At 31.7% G+C, this 18,487-nt stretch overlaps 3 protein-coding genes across 8 annotated transcripts in view; 2 read left to right on the plus strand and 1 right to left on the minus strand.

The window, feature by feature from the left end:
- Positions 1 to 634: 634 nt before the first annotated feature.
- Positions 635 to 5,467, minus strand: LOC134833491 (nuclear receptor binding SET domain protein). Of its 2 annotated transcripts, XM_063847814.1 has the most exons (4): positions 5,350 to 5,467; positions 4,448 to 5,261; positions 2,176 to 4,389; positions 635 to 1,310 (listed from the first exon to the last, which is right to left on the minus strand). In XM_063847814.1, exons 2-4 carry the CDS (start codon positions 5,246 to 5,248, stop codon positions 921 to 923), a joined length of 3,405 nt encoding a protein of 1,134 aa, XP_063703884.1. In that variant the 5' UTR covers positions 5,249 to 5,261; positions 5,350 to 5,467; the 3' UTR covers positions 635 to 920. The 2 variants fall into 2 exon arrangements, with proteins under 2 accessions (XP_063703884.1, XP_063703885.1); XM_063847815.1 differs by having other exon boundaries at positions 4,448 to 5,450.
- A 3,619-nt stretch (positions 5,468 to 9,086) lies between these two features.
- Positions 9,087 to 15,353, plus strand: LOC134834435 (uncharacterized). 2 transcript variants are annotated; one of them, XM_063849085.1, is made up of 7 exons: positions 9,087 to 9,248; positions 9,943 to 10,111; positions 10,183 to 11,236; positions 12,165 to 13,584; positions 13,643 to 13,763; positions 13,830 to 13,975; positions 14,535 to 15,353. In XM_063849085.1, the coding sequence occupies exons 2-7, from the start codon at positions 9,960 to 9,962 to the stop codon at positions 14,687 to 14,689; spliced, it is 3,048 nt and encodes a 1,015-aa protein (XP_063705155.1). In that variant the 5' UTR covers positions 9,087 to 9,248; positions 9,943 to 9,959; the 3' UTR covers positions 14,690 to 15,353. The 2 variants fall into 2 exon arrangements, with proteins under 2 accessions (XP_063705155.1, XP_063705156.1); XM_063849086.1 differs by lacking the exon at positions 9,087 to 9,248 and adding an exon at positions 9,326 to 9,761.
- A 1,518-nt stretch (positions 15,354 to 16,871) lies between these two features.
- LOC134835070 (ankyrin repeat and KH domain-containing protein mask-like) overlaps positions 16,872 to 18,487 on the plus strand; it is a 30,090-nt gene continuing 28,474 nt past the window's right edge. For all 4 annotated transcript variants that reach the window (XM_063849921.1, XM_063849926.1, XM_063849925.1 and 1 more), the window contains exon 1: positions 16,872 to 17,468. In XM_063849921.1, the coding sequence (XP_063705991.1) occupies positions 17,013 to 17,468 (456 nt within the window). In that variant the 5' untranslated portion in view covers positions 16,872 to 17,012. The remainder of the gene's footprint in view (positions 17,469 to 18,487) is intronic.

Below are 18,487 nucleotides of genomic sequence, written 5' to 3' on the forward strand. Positions count from 1 at the left end.
TTTTGAAATAAAAAAAAGTACGATTTTATCATATGAGGAGCAAAAATCGTACTTTTTTCCTCAAGTCAATTTTTGATGGGTTTCAAAGCTAAAATTTAATAAATATTCATTCTAAAGTTGATTTTCATTGATATCTGATCGATTTTTGATGAAATAAAAAAAGTACCAACTTTTGATGGGTTTCAAAGCTAAAAGTTAATAAATATGCATTTTAAAGTTGATTTTCATTGATATCTGATCGATTTTTGATGAAATAAAAAAAGTACGATTTTAGTACTTTTAGTACAAAAATCGTACTTTTTTTCTCAAGTCAATTTTCAAAAAACTTTTTATGGGTTTCAAAGATAAAAGTTAATAAATATTCATTTAATTTAAAGTTGATTTACGATTTTATCATTGCAAAAATCGTATCTGATTTTCGATTTTTAAGCTAAAAAATAAAAAAAAATTATCTGATCGATTTTTGATGAAATAAAAAAAATACGATTTTTTCATATGAGGAGCAAAAATCGTTCTTTTTTTCTCAAGTCAATTTTTAACCAACTTTTGATGGGTTTCAAAGCTAAAATTAAATAAATATGCATTCTAAAGATAATTTCCTAAATCTCCTCGATTTTTGAAGAAATAAAAAAACATTTGTTTAAAAAATATATTTATTTATTTTTAGCTATTTAAATTATGCTAATAAGGTATCTTGTACCCAATTTTTTTCTTTTCTTTTTCTCATTTAACTTTAATTTAGTAAATATAACAATAAATTTAGATGTATCTCGAAATACTAAAGAAAAACTTTCAAATATTCTCTAAAAAGTAATAGCAAATATAAATATAATGTAGATAACTTCCAAGTTATTACGTCAAAACTTAGTTAGAAAATCTAAACAAAAAAAAATTGTACGGGAATTAATCTAACAAGAATTTCAGTCGATGTCCATGCTTGCGACTGAATTCTCCCCATTTGGAGATGCAGGCGTGAAATTTTCCGCCCGAACTTCGAGATCGTCGTCGATTTCAATGGTTTTTGAGGTATTATTTGTCTTTTCGGCTTTCGGTGTCGATGATGACGACGGTGCTGTCTTTTTCTTCTTATTCAGTTGAATTTTAAGCGAAAACGAGGATTTCCGTTTGGTTGATTTTTTCTTCGATGTCGTCGTGGTTGGCGACGAGGATCTTGCGGAATTCGTTGACGAACGACGAGCGTCCTTTTTCTTGGGACCGATGAAGCCTCTGCATTCCGACGTGCCACACATGCAAGGTTTTTGAACGTTACCTTTGCACTCGAGTTGGTAGTCGAAGCTTAATTCTTCGTCCTGCAATTGAAAAAAATAAATTATTATTAAAAAATATATTGATTTTTTTTTTTAAATTAAATTAAAATTAATTCAAATAAATTAAATAAATAAACTATTTAATTATTATGAAAAAATTGTTTAATTAATTAATGAATTTAATTTTTCAAAATTTGTCGAAAAAATTCAAAGAAAAAAAAAATAGTGAAAAATTAAAATATTTTAACGTTTTAAATTTATTAAAAATAATCTTTTTTTTCTTTCTTAAATAAAATAATTAAATTTAGTCTTCTGAATTATTTTTAAAAATTATTTTTAATTTTTTTGTATCATTTTTTTTAATAATTAAATAATTAAATAATTTAATAATTAAATAATAATTAAAATTTATTTTTTTTTTGAAAATTGCTATTTTATAAATTAAATAAATATTTTTTTCTTCTTCATTTTAATAAAAAAAATAAAATAATTAAATTAAGTCTCCTACTTAATTAAAATAAAATAAAATTATTTTTCTTTTTAATTTGTTGAAAATTGTTTAATTAAATTTTTATTTGTCTGTGAAAAATGAATTAAAATATTTTTTTTAATTTTAAAATTTTTGAAAATTTTCGATTTAAAAATAAATTCAATAAATGAATTAAATAAATAAACTAAAATTTATAAAAATTATTTATTCAAGAGAAAAAATAATGAAAAAGAGATTATTCTTTTTAATTAAATTAAAAAAATAAAATAATTAAATTTTGTCTCCTATTTAATTAAAATAATTTTTTTTAATTTTTTTTTTATGAAAACAAAAACTATTTTTTTAATTCTAAAAATTTAAAAAAAAAATTCAAAAAAATTATCAAATAAATTAATATTAAAAAATTTAATTTTTTACCTTTTTAATGTCGCGCAACGCAAAAATCCCGATCCGCACTGTTCTACCAACTTGCCACATCTCCGTCACACAATTCGGCATGCACGAATGATTAATAAATCGCGCCTTATTTCCCTTTTCGCCTGCATCAATGATCTGTCCCGCAACTAAATCCATAAAATAAAAATTATCAATCTTCTTTTCGCGATTCACTTCCATGCGGCGATTCATTTCTTTCGTATTTATGACTTCGCCGACATATTCAATGACAAATGTGCCCTCCTTGATGTCCTCCTCCGCGAAAAGACCCCATCCACGCGTATGCGTATTCCGTTCCTGCAACTTTGGATACGTTCGCTTTTGGAAAAGTTGATTGTTGCACTTGTCCTGTGCCGGGCAAGTGTGCGGATTGCATTCCTGTTTGCTCGAACGATTGAGACATTGACTCGTTATGCCGCAGGGATCTTCATCTGTGGGTTTGCACTGACACTCGATGTTGTGTGCCGCTTCGACATCCATTTCCAGCTTGATTGGCGGCACGGCGCGATTAATTTGGATCTTCACATACGGGTCTGGTTTGCTTTTGCTCATCGTTTTCTGTTGACTTGCCAATTTGTCGGCTTTTAGCATCTTTTGAACGATTCGCAACTCGGAAATGGCTTTTGCGAAAGCTGCTTCGAGTCCTCCTTTGGCTTCGGGAATTCTTCCGATCGCATCTTCTTCTTCGATAACGAATACCCGATCGCGTCCTACCCATGCGCAATCTCGAGTTCCGAAAAATTTGACACAAAAATCGTTGGGATAATGAAAGGCATCGACCATGGACAGTGGAACAGTTTGCGGAGCCAAAACAATCGCAGGCCAAAAGCGATAATTGCCGATTTTTGCCCATACGAGCTCGTTATGCAACGGGCGACGCCCGGATGAGCAACTGTCACACACATATTTGCCTTGCGGGACTTCCGCTTCATTGACACACGTTAAATGAAAGGCTCCCGGGCAAGTTTCGCAGCAAATTAAGTCGCCGCCACGCGTACAAATGAAGCACCAATTCGCATTGATGTTCGCAGCAGGCTTTATCGAGTGATTTTGGCAGATTATTTGCGTCGTCGAAAGCCATTCCGTACCAGCGGGAATGCAGTTGACGTCGTTGTAGTGATACGACGTTGGACAAAGCACGCACATCACCAATTTGCTGTCGGGCGTCAAGCTGGCGCTGTCGGAGGCGAAGCACGTGTGACATTTGTGATACGGGCAAACGATGCGATCGTCTGTCATGACGGTGGTTTGCGGGAATGCGGGCTTGAGACACTTTTTGTGATAGAAACGCATGCATTTGTTGTAGTTGCATTGCACAATTTCCTCAGATTCGCCTTTTACGTTGCAAATGAAGCACTTGTGACTTTTCGTTTCGCAGTCAAAACACAAAAAACCCGCATTTTCATCGATTTTGGAGGTTTCTTCGACAATTTCTTCCTCCTCTTCTTCTTTAATTTCCTCTTTTTTCACTGCGGAGGCACGACGAGCGACGGAATTACGTTTTGTCCCCTTTTTTCCTTTGTGAAAACCGATGGGCCCGCGTTTCAAGACAGGAATTGGTTGCCCAACTTTCACTTTTGAGACACAATCTTCATGGAAATGCCCGTAACACCCGTTACATTTCTTCAAATTCTTCGTGCGATAACACAGGCGACACACAAATTCACGTTTTATCGCGTGATCTGGATACATATGCAAATAATGGAAGTCTTTTGTCATGAATTCCTTGCGAAGGCGCTCTTCGATTGTTAATCCATCGTCTTCTGGTTCCTCTTTTTTGTCTTTTTTAGCAGCTTTGGATATTTTGGCGGGTAAGGAGACATTCAACGGAGTCTCTTCGGCGATTTTTGGTCGATTTTTCAGCTCTAACGAACGTCGCGAGAACCGAATTCGCTTTGGATGGATCTCAGGAGGCGGCGGAGACTTGCGTTTGCCCGTTAATTGTCGAATGAGGTTCAAATCGGACTTGATGGACTCAGCGTCGTCTGTAATATCTTCGAATGCGGGACTTTCAGGAGTAGCTGAACGATCAAGAAGTTCTTTACTTTTACGTTTACGAGTTCTTTGTTCAGCCTGTTTCTCCTCTTCTTCGTAGAGTTTGGTCAAACGTTGCTCAATTGGGAGTTTTTTCAAAAAGCTGCCCAAAAAAATCGATCGTGGGAACAGTTTTTTTTGAATGTTTGCTTTTGTGTTGACCTAAAAAACATAAAAAATTAAAAAAAAAAAAAAAATTTAATGAATTTTTCATACAAACCTTGTGCGATTTCAGCAAATCATCGTACTCGACGTACGGAACAAGTTTATTATGAGCAATCCAGGCACGTTTATCCGCGAGATATTTCACGTGAATCTCGACAACTTTCGATCTCGGGTCATTTCGCAGCGGATTTCCATCCGGGTCAGGCGCGATGATGCAAGGCCACCAACAAGCAACTTTATATTCAGCCCAATAAAGTTCCCCCTCCGGATATTGTGTCATGAGAGCAGCAAATTCGGCATCGACAACCGATCCCCTGCCACTATCCACGTCAGAAAGTTGCTCCATGGCATCCAGCTGCGACAACGTTGGATTTTCCTCGTCAACTTTTTCCGTTTCTGTCATATCGACACCCAAATCGTCGATTGCTCTGACCACATTTGCCGTTTTTTCGTTTGCATTGCTGTCGTTGTTGTTGTTCGACGTCACAACTTCGCTTTCGGGCACAATTTTCGTTGGCGTCTTGATAATTCGCATCGTCTCGAACGTCACGGGACCACTTTTTGACACGAATCGCGTCAATTCCGACGGCACAAAGCCATCCTCAAAGTCTTTGGACTTTTGTTGGCGCCCGTATCGGCTGCGTCGCCCATTTTCCGTCTTTTCGATTTCCGTGAATTTGGGACTCAGCGTCGAATTGAGTTGAAGTAGCAAGTTGCGACCCGTTCTCGGGGAGCGTTCGGGCGTTTTGTTTGTCGTTTCGGGTTTCGTGATGATCATTTCGATGTCTTCTTCGCTCGATATTTCCAAGCAACTCGCATTGGAGCCCATTGACTTGTTTTGCAGCGACGAATCCATTACTTTTAGAAAGCTGCAAGCAACAAGCGTCACGTTAGTGGGAATTTTCACTTGTAAAGATGCACTTGTGTGATGCGCTTAAACTCGTTTCAGGTACTTACGCATGTTAAGAAGGCGTTAAAGGTGAGAAAAATTAAAGAAAATTTAGTAATTTAATGTGAAACAAGGATTCGAATTGAAGAAAAATAAAAAGAAGACCCGAAACAAAATATCTGGCGGTAAAAACACTCGGCTGTTCGATGAATAAAATAAAAGGCAAGCGGTTTGTTCGTTGAGCAACTTTTGAGGATAGTGAATTGTTAGGGGTAACAAAAAAATTTACCGAAAATTTTATATTTTTAAAATATTTTTTTAATTTTTGTGAAATTATTTTAAAAAATTTTATGAAATTATTTTTAAATATTTTCAGAAAAATTTAAAATCTGAAAGAGTTCTGAAGAAAATTTTTAAATTAGGCCTTTACAATTATCAAAAATGTTTCAATTTTATGAATTCAATGAAAAAAAACTTAAAACATATCAAATTAAAAATAAGTTAAAACAGTCAAATTAAATTTTGAAAAAAATAATTTAAAAATTTTTAAAGCTTTCTCTAATGAAATTTTAAAATTGAATAATTTTGAAACAAATAATCAAAATTTTAATCAGTTTCAATTTTTTGGCAGTTTTGAGTTATAAAATGATTAAAAATGATAAATTAAGCCCTCTGACAAATTTTTATCCATTTTAAATTTGACAAAAATTGCTTTCAATTTTAGGGTGTTCCAAAACCGTTTTCTGTTTCGCAGTTATGTTATAAAATGATTAAAAATGATAAATTAGAATCCATTTGGGAAAAGATTTAAAAAATTGTTAAATTTTGACACAGTTTTGTTCTTGATTTAGAAATTTAAAATAAATTTTCAGTTTTGAGTAAAATGAAATGATAAATTGGAAAAGTAATTTAAATTTGACAAAAATTTTTCAGTTTTTAGTTTTGCTCTTGATTTAGTTTTTCAGTTATGTGTCAAATTAAAAAATTTTTTTCAGTTTCAATTTTTTGGCAGTTTTGAGTTATAAAATGATTAAAAATGATAAATTAGAGCCCTCTGACAAATTTTTATCCATTTGGAGCAAAATTTGACAAAAATTGCTTTGACACAGTTTTTGACATAGTTTTTGACACAGTTTTGTTCTTGATTTAGTTTTCAAATCAAAACTATGTCAAAGAAAAAATTTTTTTTCAGTTTCAATTTTTTGGCAGTTTTGAGTTATAAAATGATTAAAAATGATAAATTAGAGCCCTCTGACAAATTTTTATCCATTTGGAGCAAGATTTGACAAAAATTGCTTTGACACAGTTTTTGACACAGTTTTTGATCTAGTTTTTGTTCTTGATTTAGTTTTCAAAACAAAACTATGTCAAAGGAAAAATTTTTTTTTCGGACTCAATTTTTTGGCAGTTTTGAGTTATAAAATGATTAAAAATGATAAATTAGAGCCCTCTGACAAATTTTTATCCATTTAGAGCAAGATTTGACAAAAATTGCTTTGACACAGTTTTTGACATAGTTTTTGACACAGTTTTGCTCTTGATTTAGTTTTCAAATCAAAACTGTGTCAAAGAAAAATTTTTTTTTCAGTTTCAATTTTTTGGCAGTTTTGAGTTATAAAATGATTAAAAATGATAAATTAGAGCCCTCTGACAAATTTTTATCCATTTGGAGCAAGATTTGACAAAAATTGCTTTGACACAGTTTTTGACATAGTTTTTGACACAGTTTTGCTCTTGATTTAGTTTTCAAATCAAAACTATGTCAAAGAAAAAATTTTTTTTCAGTTTCAATTTTTTGGCAGTTTTGAGTTATAAAATGATTAAAAATGATAAATTAGAGCCCTCTGACAAATTTTTATCCATTTAGAGCAAGATTTGACAAAAATTGCTTTGACACAGTTTTTGACATAGTTTTTGACACAGTTTTGCTCTTGATTTAGTTTTCAAATCAAAACTGTGTCAAAGAAAAAATTTTTTTTCAGTTTCAATTTTTTGGCAGTTTTGAGTTATAAAATGATTAAAAATGATAAATTAGAGCCCTCTGACAAATTTTTATCCATTTAGAGCAAAATTTGACAAAAATTGCTTTGACACAGTTTTTGACATAGTTTTTGACACAGTTTTGCTCTTGATTTAGTTTTCAAATCAAAACTGTGTCAAAAAAAATTTTTTTTTTCAGTTTCAATTTTTTGGCAGTTTTGAGTTATAAAATGATTAAAAATGATAAATTAGAGCCCTCTGACAAATTTTTATCCATTTAGAGCAAGATTTGACAAAAATTGCTTTGACACAGTTTTTGACATAGTTTTTTTTTGTTCTTGATTTAGTTTTCAAATCAAAACTGTGTCAAAGAAAAATTTTTTTTTTCAGTTTCAATTTTTTATCAGTTTTGAGTTATAAAATGATTAAAAATGATAAATTAGAGCCCTCTGACAAATTTTTATCCATTTAGAGCAAGATTTGACAAAAATTGCTTTGACACAGTTTTTGACATAGTTTTTGACACAGTTTTGTTCTTGATTTAGTTTTCAAATCAAAACTGTGTCAAAGAAAAATTTTTTTTTTCAGTTTCAATTTTTTGCAGTTTTGAGTTATAAAATGATTAAAAATGATAAATTAGAGCCCTCTGACAAATTTTTATCCATTTAGAGCAAGATTTGACAAAAATTGCTTTGACACAGTTTTTGACATAGTTTTTGACACAGTTTTGCTCTTGATTTAGTTTTCAAATCAAAACTGTGTCAAAGAAAAATTTTTTTTTTCAGTTTCAATTTTTTGGCAGTTTTGAGTTATAAAATGATTAAAAATGATAAATTAGAGCCCTCTGACAAATTTTTATCCATTTGGAGCAAGATTTGACAAAAATTGCTTTGACACAGTTTTTGACACAGTTTTTGACACAGTTTTTCTTGATTTAGTTTTCAAATCAAAACTGTGTCAAAGAAAAAATTTTTTTTCAGTTTCAATTTTTTGGCAGTTTTGAGTTATAAAATGATTAAAAATGATAAATTAGAGCCCTCTGACAAATTTTTATCCATTTGGAGCAAGATTTGACAAAAAGACAAGTTTTGTTCTTGATTTAGTTTTCAAATCAAAAATGTGTCAAAGAAAAAAATTTATTTCAGTTTAAATTTTTTGCAGTTTTGAGTTATAAAATGATTAAAAATGATAAAATAGAGCCATCTGACAAATTTTTATCCATTTATATGCAAAAGTTTTTTACGGTTTTTGACAAATAGCCATTTTTCATAAAAATGATGGGGGAGGAAACGCGAAACAAGATACATTATTGGAACACCCTTAGAAGAAACTTATAAAAAAAATTTTTCAACTCTTCCAATTTCAAGATTTTTGCAAATTTATTAACTTTTTATTAAAATTTGAGAAAACTGACTTATTTTAAAAAAATATTTATAAAAATTATTTATGTAAATTATTTATTAAATTATTATTAAATTATTTATAAAAAATATTTTTTTCAAGTCAAAAATTAAATTAAAAAGACATCTTGTTTCAAATTAATTTTTTTTCCCAAATTATTTTTTTTTTTTTGAATTTTTTAAAAAAAATCCGAGGGGGGGGGGAGACAAGTAAAAAAATTAAATTTTTAAATAAATAAAAATTAAATTAATTTTTTTGTAACATTTTAAAAAATCTTTTTCTTTAAAACTTAAAAAAAAGAAATTGAACACGTAATTTCAAAAATCAAAACGACAATTTCAAACCGCGCTACTTTCCAAAAAAAAAAAAAAAATCTGCAAGTTGGGGCCTTTCCATTCCGATGTCAAAATGTGCACATGTCAAAATTGGAATTCTTCAGGAGACATGAAGAACCAAAATAGTGAAATTTAACAGTGAAATACAGAAAATTAATTCGTAATTTGTGATAACAGTGGACCTGTGAGCACGCATCTGCCCAAAATTGCAATTTATTCGGGAAAAAACTGCGAAATTCGCAATGTTTTAGGTAGTTTATCCAAAATTTTGCCACATTAACACATGGTGCATGTCGTGAATACGCGAAGACGACGACATAACCAATAATAACAAAAAACATTCCATTTGTCTATTTTTATAAAAAAAAAAATGAATGATTTGCCGCGATGTCTCTTTTTTCTTCTATTATCGTCGAAAGTAGCGGAGATGATCGATGATCGCGATGCATTTTGAGTGCGAGTGTGTGTCATATCTCTCTGCAAGCCGAACAGAAGAAGAAGAAGAAGACGAAAGTTGCAAAAAAGAGAAATGCATGTCACAAAAAGAAGAAAATGAGAATGAAAATGATATAATCGGAAAAACGTTACTTAGTGTCTGCTGCGAAGTGAAAACAACCGGGTTTGTGGTGTGATATAATATTTTCTCCGCGAATTTTGTGTCTGCAAACGGATATCGACGACGAAAAAAAAAACGTGTTACGCTTCCTGATACCGATCGAGAGAAATATTTGTCACTCACACACGTTATTTTAATAATCGCCCGTGTGCGTAAGAAATCCTTGAAGAACGTTTTTTGGTGCGTGCTTCAACGTGACATCACACAAAAAGCGAAAAATAATAAAAATTTTTGACATGATTTCGGTGTCATGTGTGTTTGTGTTATCGAAATGTGTCGCTAAAAGGTCAAAATTAATTTTTTTTCGCAAAATTTTGGATTTTTTGCAGCACTCAAATTAACTAGGATGGAATTTAATGTGGTTAATAGCAACCACATGCCGGAAATTTTACTTGGAACCGACGAATCCAACATCTATCTGAACGAAGATATTCACACACACCATCATGAGGAACATGCGGGGGGAAATATTTGGCATGACGATGATGATGAAGAGAGGTGATTTTTTTTTATCTCTTTGTTTTGATTTTTTTTTTCATATGTGACTTTTTGTTTGTTTTTGTTTTCAGACCGTCGATCGACGATGTTGCCAACGACATTGAAATTATCGCCATCGATCCGAATCAGGAGTATACGAGCGACGAAGAAGGTCAAAGTGACGACGACTACATGAGTGTTTTTGAAGAAGATACTGCCGAAGAGTCGTCGTCCCTCATCACGATCGAGAATGTCAAGGCGGCACTTCAAGCAAGCGGACATAGTCGCGTTTCGCGCCAATCTATGTCAGTGCCGCACTCGCCAATGCGCTACTCCATGGACTTTTCCGGGATCAGTTTCGACGATTTGGACATCCATTCGCATTTCCCCGACTTGCTGATGCACAATTCGCGTCCCCTGCCCCTTGTAGATACTTATGATGCTGTAAAAACCTTCGACTTAGCCTCGTATATAACGCAAGACGACAACTTCGAGGTGATATCACCGTCGAAAATTCTGCCGAATCGGCATCCCTTTGTACAGGAAGTTAATTTTGTAAATAATAGCTTAAATACGACGCCCGTTAAAGCGGCGGAAATGCGTTTTGTGTCGCCCGCAAAGCCCCAAAATGCAGAAATCGCGCAACAACAAACTGAATTACCAACACAAATGGCATCGCGAAAACGTCGTGCATGTGTACTGAGTTCGAAACGAATGCATTATCAGGTGCCAAGTAGCAGTGAAGATGATGACGAGGACGCGAACGAACTTGAGAGCGGTAGTGGTGATAACAATCACGAAGAGTCGAGTGGCGATAATGCTGTTGTCGGCACTTTCCCCAACGACAATTTCGTGGAGATTGAACGCATTGATAACACAAAAGTCGATCCGACGTGGATGCCGTGCAGCGGAAAAGAGCAAAAATCATCAAAAACGACGAAAAGTCAAAAGGTCAAAGAACCGAAAATCAAGAAACATAAGTCGGCGCCCACGCCGTTAACGGTAAAATCGAGCAGCAAATCGAGTCAAGCAACGTCGAGTAAAAGTGTGTCGCAGCAAACAAAAAATCTGTTTAAGGTTTGCAAGAGCACGACGAGTCGTATGCTGAATGCCAGCCAACTTCCAAAGGAGAAAATTCATAAAATTGTGAGTAAAATTTTTTGTTTTTTTTTTGAGGCGAATGCAATTTTTGAAAATGTTTCACGTTTTATTTGAATTATTTTTTAAAATTTTTTTTTTTTTTATTTTAAAATTTACAAAAATTGTCTAAAAATTGAAAAATTTCGAAAATTCAGCACAAATGATTTAATTTCATTTTTTAAGATAAAAATTGATAAAAACTTTTTAAAAAATTTCCGTTTTTAATATTTTTGGCTGAATTTAAAAAAAAAGTTGAACTAATTTTTATTTTAAAATTTTTCACAAAAATTTTAATATTTTTTAAATTTTATTTTAAATTTTTTTTTGTTATGTTTTTTCGTTTCCTACATTTTTTTTTAACCAAATTCAAGATTAAAATTAGAAAAAAATTATTTAAAGTCTTTCATTAAATTTAATGAAAATATTAATTAAAAAAAATATTTTTTTGCATTTTGTGTTAAATATAGTTAAAAAATTTTGAAAATTTTTTACGAAAAAAAAAAAAATTTTTAAAAAAAACATAAAAAATTAATTTTATAACAAAAAATTATAAATTTTTATAAAAATTTTTAAAAAAACAACAAAAATAATGAATTTTAACTCGTTTTTCTAAAAAAAATAATATTTTATTTATATTTTTATATCAAAAAATGTAAAAATTTCTAATATTTTTTAAAATTTTTATTGTATTTTTCATTATTTTTATAAATTCTTTGTTAAAAAATCGAAAAAATTTTGATTATTTTTTCTTAAATTATTAAATTTCCTTTTAAAAGAATTTTTAAATTTTCCAAAATATTAAAAAACTAACGAAAATTGGTGAAATTTTAATCAAAATATTTTTTTTAATGTGAAACATTTTTTTAAAAAATTAAATTTTCCCAAATTTAAAAATTTTTTTTATTAAAATAATTTTTTTTTGTTTCAATTTCAGACAAAACCACCTGTTGGCAAGACAATTAGTCTCGACCATGATTATTGCTCAGCAAAGAGTCAAAAGTCTGAAATGTTCAGGAAGGTATCTAATCGCAAAGCAATCGAGATACCCATCATCGATGCCACAATCGACAAGAAATTAAGTCGCAAAAAAGAGGAAAAATCCGCTAAAAAGCACCCTGTAGAAGTTGCTTCAATGGGAACGCAAAAATCATCAACGGAAGAGGCAAAGGCGCCAACAACGACAAATCCAGCTGCCGTTTCGGTAAAACGAAAACTTAATTTAGCAGAATATATGCAACGAAAAGAGAGCCGACAAGCAGTTGAGCCCGAAAAGGAAGTAGAAAATCCAATTTTGGCGGCAAAACGAAAAGTCCTGCGGAAACAAGAGTTATTGAAGGAAGCGAAAATGAAGGATATGGAACCAAAGATTGACAATGTTCCTCTTTTGCCGATTTTACCGCTTGCGGAAATAACGGGATATGCTGAAACAGAGCCCGAACCCATTCGAGTGCTACTGAATCCGGATTATGAGGAGATTGTCATCGTTTCGATGGGCGTAAATACGGAAATTTCAATTCCGCCAGCAGCTGACGACGAAAAAAGTCTTTTGGCGTACGTTAATGACACGATAAAGAAGGTAAAAGGCAGCAACGTCGTCGAATTCAGCAATTCGCTCATCTCGAGTATCCAAGATGTCGTCTTGAAGAAAGGAAATGCGAGTCTTCCCGCCGATATCGGGTCAGATTCGGTTCAAACGCCCGGCATGTCGCCCGGAAAACCCGAAATGGCGAACGTACCGAGCTGCGATGACGACGAAAACACGAAGGAAAGCGAACACGGCGAAGACAAAGTCATCATGCATTTGCGGAAAAATCGCCCGCGCCCTGAAACGCGTTCAACTTCCATGCAGACACTTGAAGTGCCATCATTTGTACCTTTGCGACGTCTCTCTCCGTTGCCGCGACAACAACAAGCCGCCGCCGTGACAACGCATCGATCACGTCGCTCAAAATCCCGCGGCGAACGACGTTCCTCGAGATCACGTTCAAAGCATTATTATCGGCGAAGTGCGTCGCGACACTCATCATCGCGAAATATTGACGGGTTTGAGCAATTTCGTCGAAGTCGATCGCGGCAACGAACGTTGTCACGAAATTCAGAAAGTTCAACTTGCTCTTCGGGATCGTCGTCTTCGAGTAGTTCAAGTAGTACAAATTCATCGTGCGACGGCACTTTCAAGCGAGATGTTTCCCCGTACAGACCGAGTCGCAATCATCTTTATTACAACAGCGCTTCGTCACGTCGTTCGTCGAGCAGTTACTCGTCGAGATCACGTTCGCGGGAATCGATTCGATATCGAGCCGTTTCACGAGGTCATGAGCAAAATCGAAGTATGCGAAAGCACGAGGATCCAGGTAAGCAATTTTTTTGAATTCTCTAAAAAAATAATGAAAAAAAAAATTTTTTTTTTAGAAAAACGGAACATTGTGTACGTAGGACAGCTTGAACCAGAATTGACAAAAGAGCAACTTCGCAAGAAATTCATCTCGTATGGGCATGTAACGAATGTCAGCATCCATATGAAAGACAATGGGTAAAGATTTTATTGAAAAAAATCAAATTTCATGTTTTTTACCTGAACATTTTTTGATTTTCACAGCATGCGTTATGGCTTTATTACGTTTGAGAAACCTCAGGAAGCGTATCGTGCGATTGATACGAGCAAAAATGATCCGTTGATGAGCAAATATGATGTTAGTTTCGGCGGAAGACGTGCCTTTTGTGGCTCTCATTATGCCGATCTTGGTGAGTTTTCTTTGAAAATCTGAAAAAAATAAAATTTAATTAAATAAAATATTTTTTTAATTTAATTTAATTTTTTAAAATTTAATTTTTAATTAATTTATATAAATTTATTTAAAAAAAATATTTAATTCAATGGAATAAAATTATTTGAAATTTATTTAATTATTTTTTTGCAATTTTTCATTTAAATATTCATAAAATTTAATAAAATAATTAATTAAATTTTATAATTTATTTTAAAAAAATAATTATTTTTAATTTCTTTGCATAAGTTTTTATTTTTTTCATTGAAATCTTAATTAATTCGATTAAAAAAAATTAATTTTTATATTAAAAATTACAATTTAAAAATTATAATTAAATTTTTATTTAATTAGTAAAATTTTTTAATTAAAATTTTTATTAAAATTTTATAATTAAATTTTTGAATTTAAAATAAATTAAAATAATTTTTTATTAAAAATTTTTCAATTTTTATTTTAATTATTTTTTTTTAATTTTAATTTAATTTTGAATTATTTTTAATAAAATTAATAATTTTAATTTTTTTTCATTGTAGATGGCATCAACAGCTACATCAATTACCATCAAATTTCTTACCCCATTGAGCCATACGAGTCAACGGTGAAAAAACACGAAGAAGCCGAATCCTTTGAAGACATGCTGAAGAAACTTAAGGCTAGCATTAATGCTAAAAAGCCAACCACGTCATGACAACTGGAATATCATCATCAACAACAAAACTTACCGCGGCCTCTGTTCATCTAAAAAAAAAAAAAAAATATGAATTTAGAGCAATTCTTAGAACTTTTTCTCATTTAAAGACATTTTTCTTGTCACATCATTTCTCAAGTTCAAAACTTTTTCTAAAAAAGTTGCCATTTCTTACACAAAAACCCCTCTTTACACATACAAAAAATATTGAATTAATTGCCGAATCAAACTTAAATCAGAAAAAAGACATTTTTCACACAAAAATCATTTTTTACCATAAACTTTTTCATATAAAAAAAAAAACAAAACAATAAAACGAAATATCAATAGAAGTGCATGAAACCCAATAGCTAGAAGTATGTAAATAAAATAAATTTGAAATAAATTAATTTGATAATTTATTTGAAATTCCTGTGATTAAAAAAACACGACAACACTCATATAATTAAATAATGATTTTGCGATACCGTTTTTTTTTTAGAAAAAACTTGTAAATTTAAATAAATGGAAAGGAAATCGAACAGCAGGAGAAAATGAATCGAAAAAAGTAAATTGGAATGTAAATACATTTTTTCTTTATTTTTTTGGTGATTATTTTTGGAAATTACAATTGTGAATCAAAAGTTACTAATTATTAAATAAAATTACATATTATTATTCTTAATTATTGAAAAAAGTCATTAGAAAAACATTTGATGTTATTTAACAAAATCAAAAATTAATACTATTTTAACGAGAAATAAAGAGAGCATGTGCGTATTAAAGCCGCTTGGAAGAATTTTTTTGTTGTTTTATTTGACCGTTGGAATTTTTCGAAAATTTGAGATTTTAATGAAGTTTGAAAAAATTCGAAATAAAGTCTAAAAAATTTTGATGTATTTTAAAGAAATTTTTATGAAAATTTTGGTTCTAAAGGCTTCAAATAATTTCTTCTATATTTTTGAATTAAATTTTAATATTTTTTTTTTTGCTTAGGCGAATAAATTTAATATTTTCATTTTTTGTCCCATGAGGATTTTCTCGAGGGGGGGAATTTTTTGTTAGTAATTTTTTAACGTTTTTAGACGTTAAAAGTTGATTCTTAACATTTATTTAATTTTAGTTTAAATTATTTTAAAATTTGAACTTAAAAGTAAAGAAAAATCAACAAAATCTCCCAAAATAAAAATTTTTGAAAAAAAAAAATTTTGGTCACGTGACTTTCAAAAAAATGTTTTTCAACATTTCAATAGAAATTGTCGTAATTAAGCAAATTTCTTTAGTTTTTTGTATAATTTTACCATAAACAGTAATTTTTCATGATTTTTTAATATAAAAATTCCAAAATATGTCAAAAATATTTGTATTTTATATTTAATTTTTATTTTTCCCCCTGAATTTTTTCGACAAAATCCGAGGGGGGGGGGGAGACAAAAAATAGATATATTAAATTTATTCGCCTTAGAAATTTATAATTGTTTTATTCAAAAAATTTGTATAAAATATTCGAAAATTTTTTTTTTCATTGTTTACATTTTTCGGAAATCAGATTTGAATAATTTTAGAAATTTTTAAAATGTTTTTCGAAAATTTTTGAAGATGAAGAAAAAAAAATTAAATAATAAAAGAGAGATAATTAGAATACCGACAATCAAAAATTCATTCGAAAATTTTTCAAAAATATTTTTGAATTTTTTCAATTATTTCTTAATATTAACTATAATTAAATTTTGGAAAATCAAATATTTGAAATAATTTATTATTTTTTTTATTTTTTATCACTTTCAGCCGACCCAAAATTATTTCCAATTCTTGCCGCACATCCGCTTTGATGGCTCCAAACAGGATGTTGACAACGGGCTTGTAGCGCCATCTGACGACTTATCACTTTCAGCCGACCCAAAATTAGTACGGGTTGACATTTATCACTTTCATTCGTCTCAACATCTAGAACTTGTGTGAATTTGCAAAAAGCGATTTTCTATTCATCAATTTCGATCTTCTCAATTTTGATTTTTCTCAGATTTCAAAGGATTTTTTATATTTTTTTGATTAAAAAAGGTTTGGAAATTGATTAACTTTAAAATTTTAAGAAATTCGCAAAGAATTAAATTGAAAAAATACGAAAAATTCATAAAAATTGTGAAAACCCAGTTGGAATTCGAGGTTGAGTGCCCGCATCACATTCCGGGTTCATCGTCGAACAATTTTTTTGTAAAAGTAAAACGAGGACTGTGAAAATCGCGAAAAAATTGAAATTAAGCTGGAAAAAAGCAAAATAAATTGGTTAAAACAAGTGGCCAATTGTCAATAAATGCATCTGCGTGAAAAGTGACTACTTAAAATGCAAAATAATCGACAATCAGAGGCCAAAAAGCTGGATAATTGTGTTGCCACAGCAGTGAATAAAAAGAATGTGAACCAGACATCATCATCATCATCGTTGATGTCGACGGCAGTAATTCAAAGTAGTAGTAATAATAGAAATAACAATTGCGGCGGCACGAGTTCCGCGAATAAACAAAGTGCTGGCAGCAACAACAACAAAAATTCGGGCAATTCTGTGTTAACGCAACAAAATAATTCTAACAATAAGAATAATAATAGTGCAAAATCAAAGAGTAATGCAGCTGCTGCGACGTCCCAAATAATTGCGGGCGGCACGGGCACAGGCAGCGGAAACGCGCAAGCCAGCAGCCCCCAAAACTCCACGCCAACGAAATCCGACACGGAAACCTACTCGGAATTCCAACGTCGTGTTACCGACTCATCCGACAGCGATGAGGAAAGTGTATCTGAGGTAAATTTCCGTCATTTTTTCCCCCTTTTGCAATTCACGTCTCTCTCTTTTTTCCGCATTTTTCGCCGCAAAACCCGTGCGCTTCGGGCCAAAAAGTGCCCAAAATTGTGCGAAAATGTGACATGACACGTTCGTTCCGCGAAAAATCTCGCCCGAAAGGGGCAAAAAAACAAAAATGGACTCTTTTGGGCACACACGCAAGACCCACAAAGTGCCACAATTGTCGTGCTTGCGATGCGAAATGTAGTGCATGAAATTGAACTATGAACATTGAAATGATTATTATGCATAATTTTACGAGCAGAAATGACGAAAAAATGCGTTTCCACGATTCAGCTCTCCGCAGCACACACAACACATGTGTAACCCACATCCACACACATGCAAAGCTCACGTACACACAAAAACCTAAACACCGCATATGTGAATGTCTCTTCGGGAATTCTTTTCGCTCCGAAATAATGGGGCAATTAACGCATCGCCAGCATACGAAACACACCAATTCGGGTCCGGGCACCGATCTGAGGGTCAAATTTATCACAATTACGGGAATTTTCATCATCAAATCTCGGCCACACGACGTACTCGACGTCGTCTCTCGTCGAAAAATTGTACGTTGCACCGTACGTTGATACACATAACCAACACATGCTCAAACGAGAATTAAATATGGCGCTTGTGTAAATTTGTAAAATTTAATATTTTTTTTTTTATTTTATATAATAGACGTAAATTTTTTTCTCTCGTAGTGCGTACGCAAAATTTACGCGATGAATGAAAAGGAGTCCAGTTGATCGGTTACGGCAATCCGTGTGAACGGATCAATTGTGATGGAAAAATTCGCAAAATACAAAAAAAGATGTTTCGCGACGACGACGAGGTTATATCATGTGTGTGCAGATTTTCTTACGTACGGAAAAATGCATGCCGAGTAGTTTCCGTCGTAGTAAAAAAAAAATATTATTTACAAATCGACGGGAAAAACATCATTAACAATCGTTAATATTAATAATTTTTTT

The sequence above is a fragment of the Culicoides brevitarsis genome, chromosome 3 (assembly GCF_036172545.1).
Source record: "Culicoides brevitarsis isolate CSIRO-B50_1 chromosome 3, AGI_CSIRO_Cbre_v1, whole genome shotgun sequence".
NCBI classification, from domain to species: Eukaryota; Metazoa; Arthropoda; class Insecta; order Diptera; family Ceratopogonidae; genus Culicoides; species Culicoides brevitarsis.

Bases quoted from the DNA above. Each gene is read 5' to 3' on its own strand.
- LOC134833491 (XM_063847814.1), bottom strand. From the start codon at position 5,248: ATGGATTCGTCGCTGCAAAACAAGTCAATGGGCTCCAATGCGAGTTGC. The intron at 4,390-4,447 runs GTTTGTATGAAA...TATGTTTTTTAG, and splicing joins ATTTGCTGAAATCGCACAAG to GTCAACACAAAAGCAAACAT. The intron at 1,311-2,175 runs GTAAAAAATTAA...TTTCAATTGCAG, and splicing joins CGTTGCGCGACATTAAAAAG to GACGAAGAATTAAGCTTCGA.
- LOC134834435 (XM_063849085.1), top strand. From the start codon at position 9,960: ATGGAATTTAATGTGGTTAATAGCAACCACATGCCGGAAATTTTACTT. The intron at 10,112-10,182 runs GTGATTTTTTTT...TTTTGTTTTCAG, and splicing joins GACGATGATGATGAAGAGAG to ACCGTCGATCGACGATGTTG. The intron at 13,976-14,534 runs GTGAGTTTTCTT...TTTTCATTGTAG, and splicing joins CTCTCATTATGCCGATCTTG to ATGGCATCAACAGCTACATC.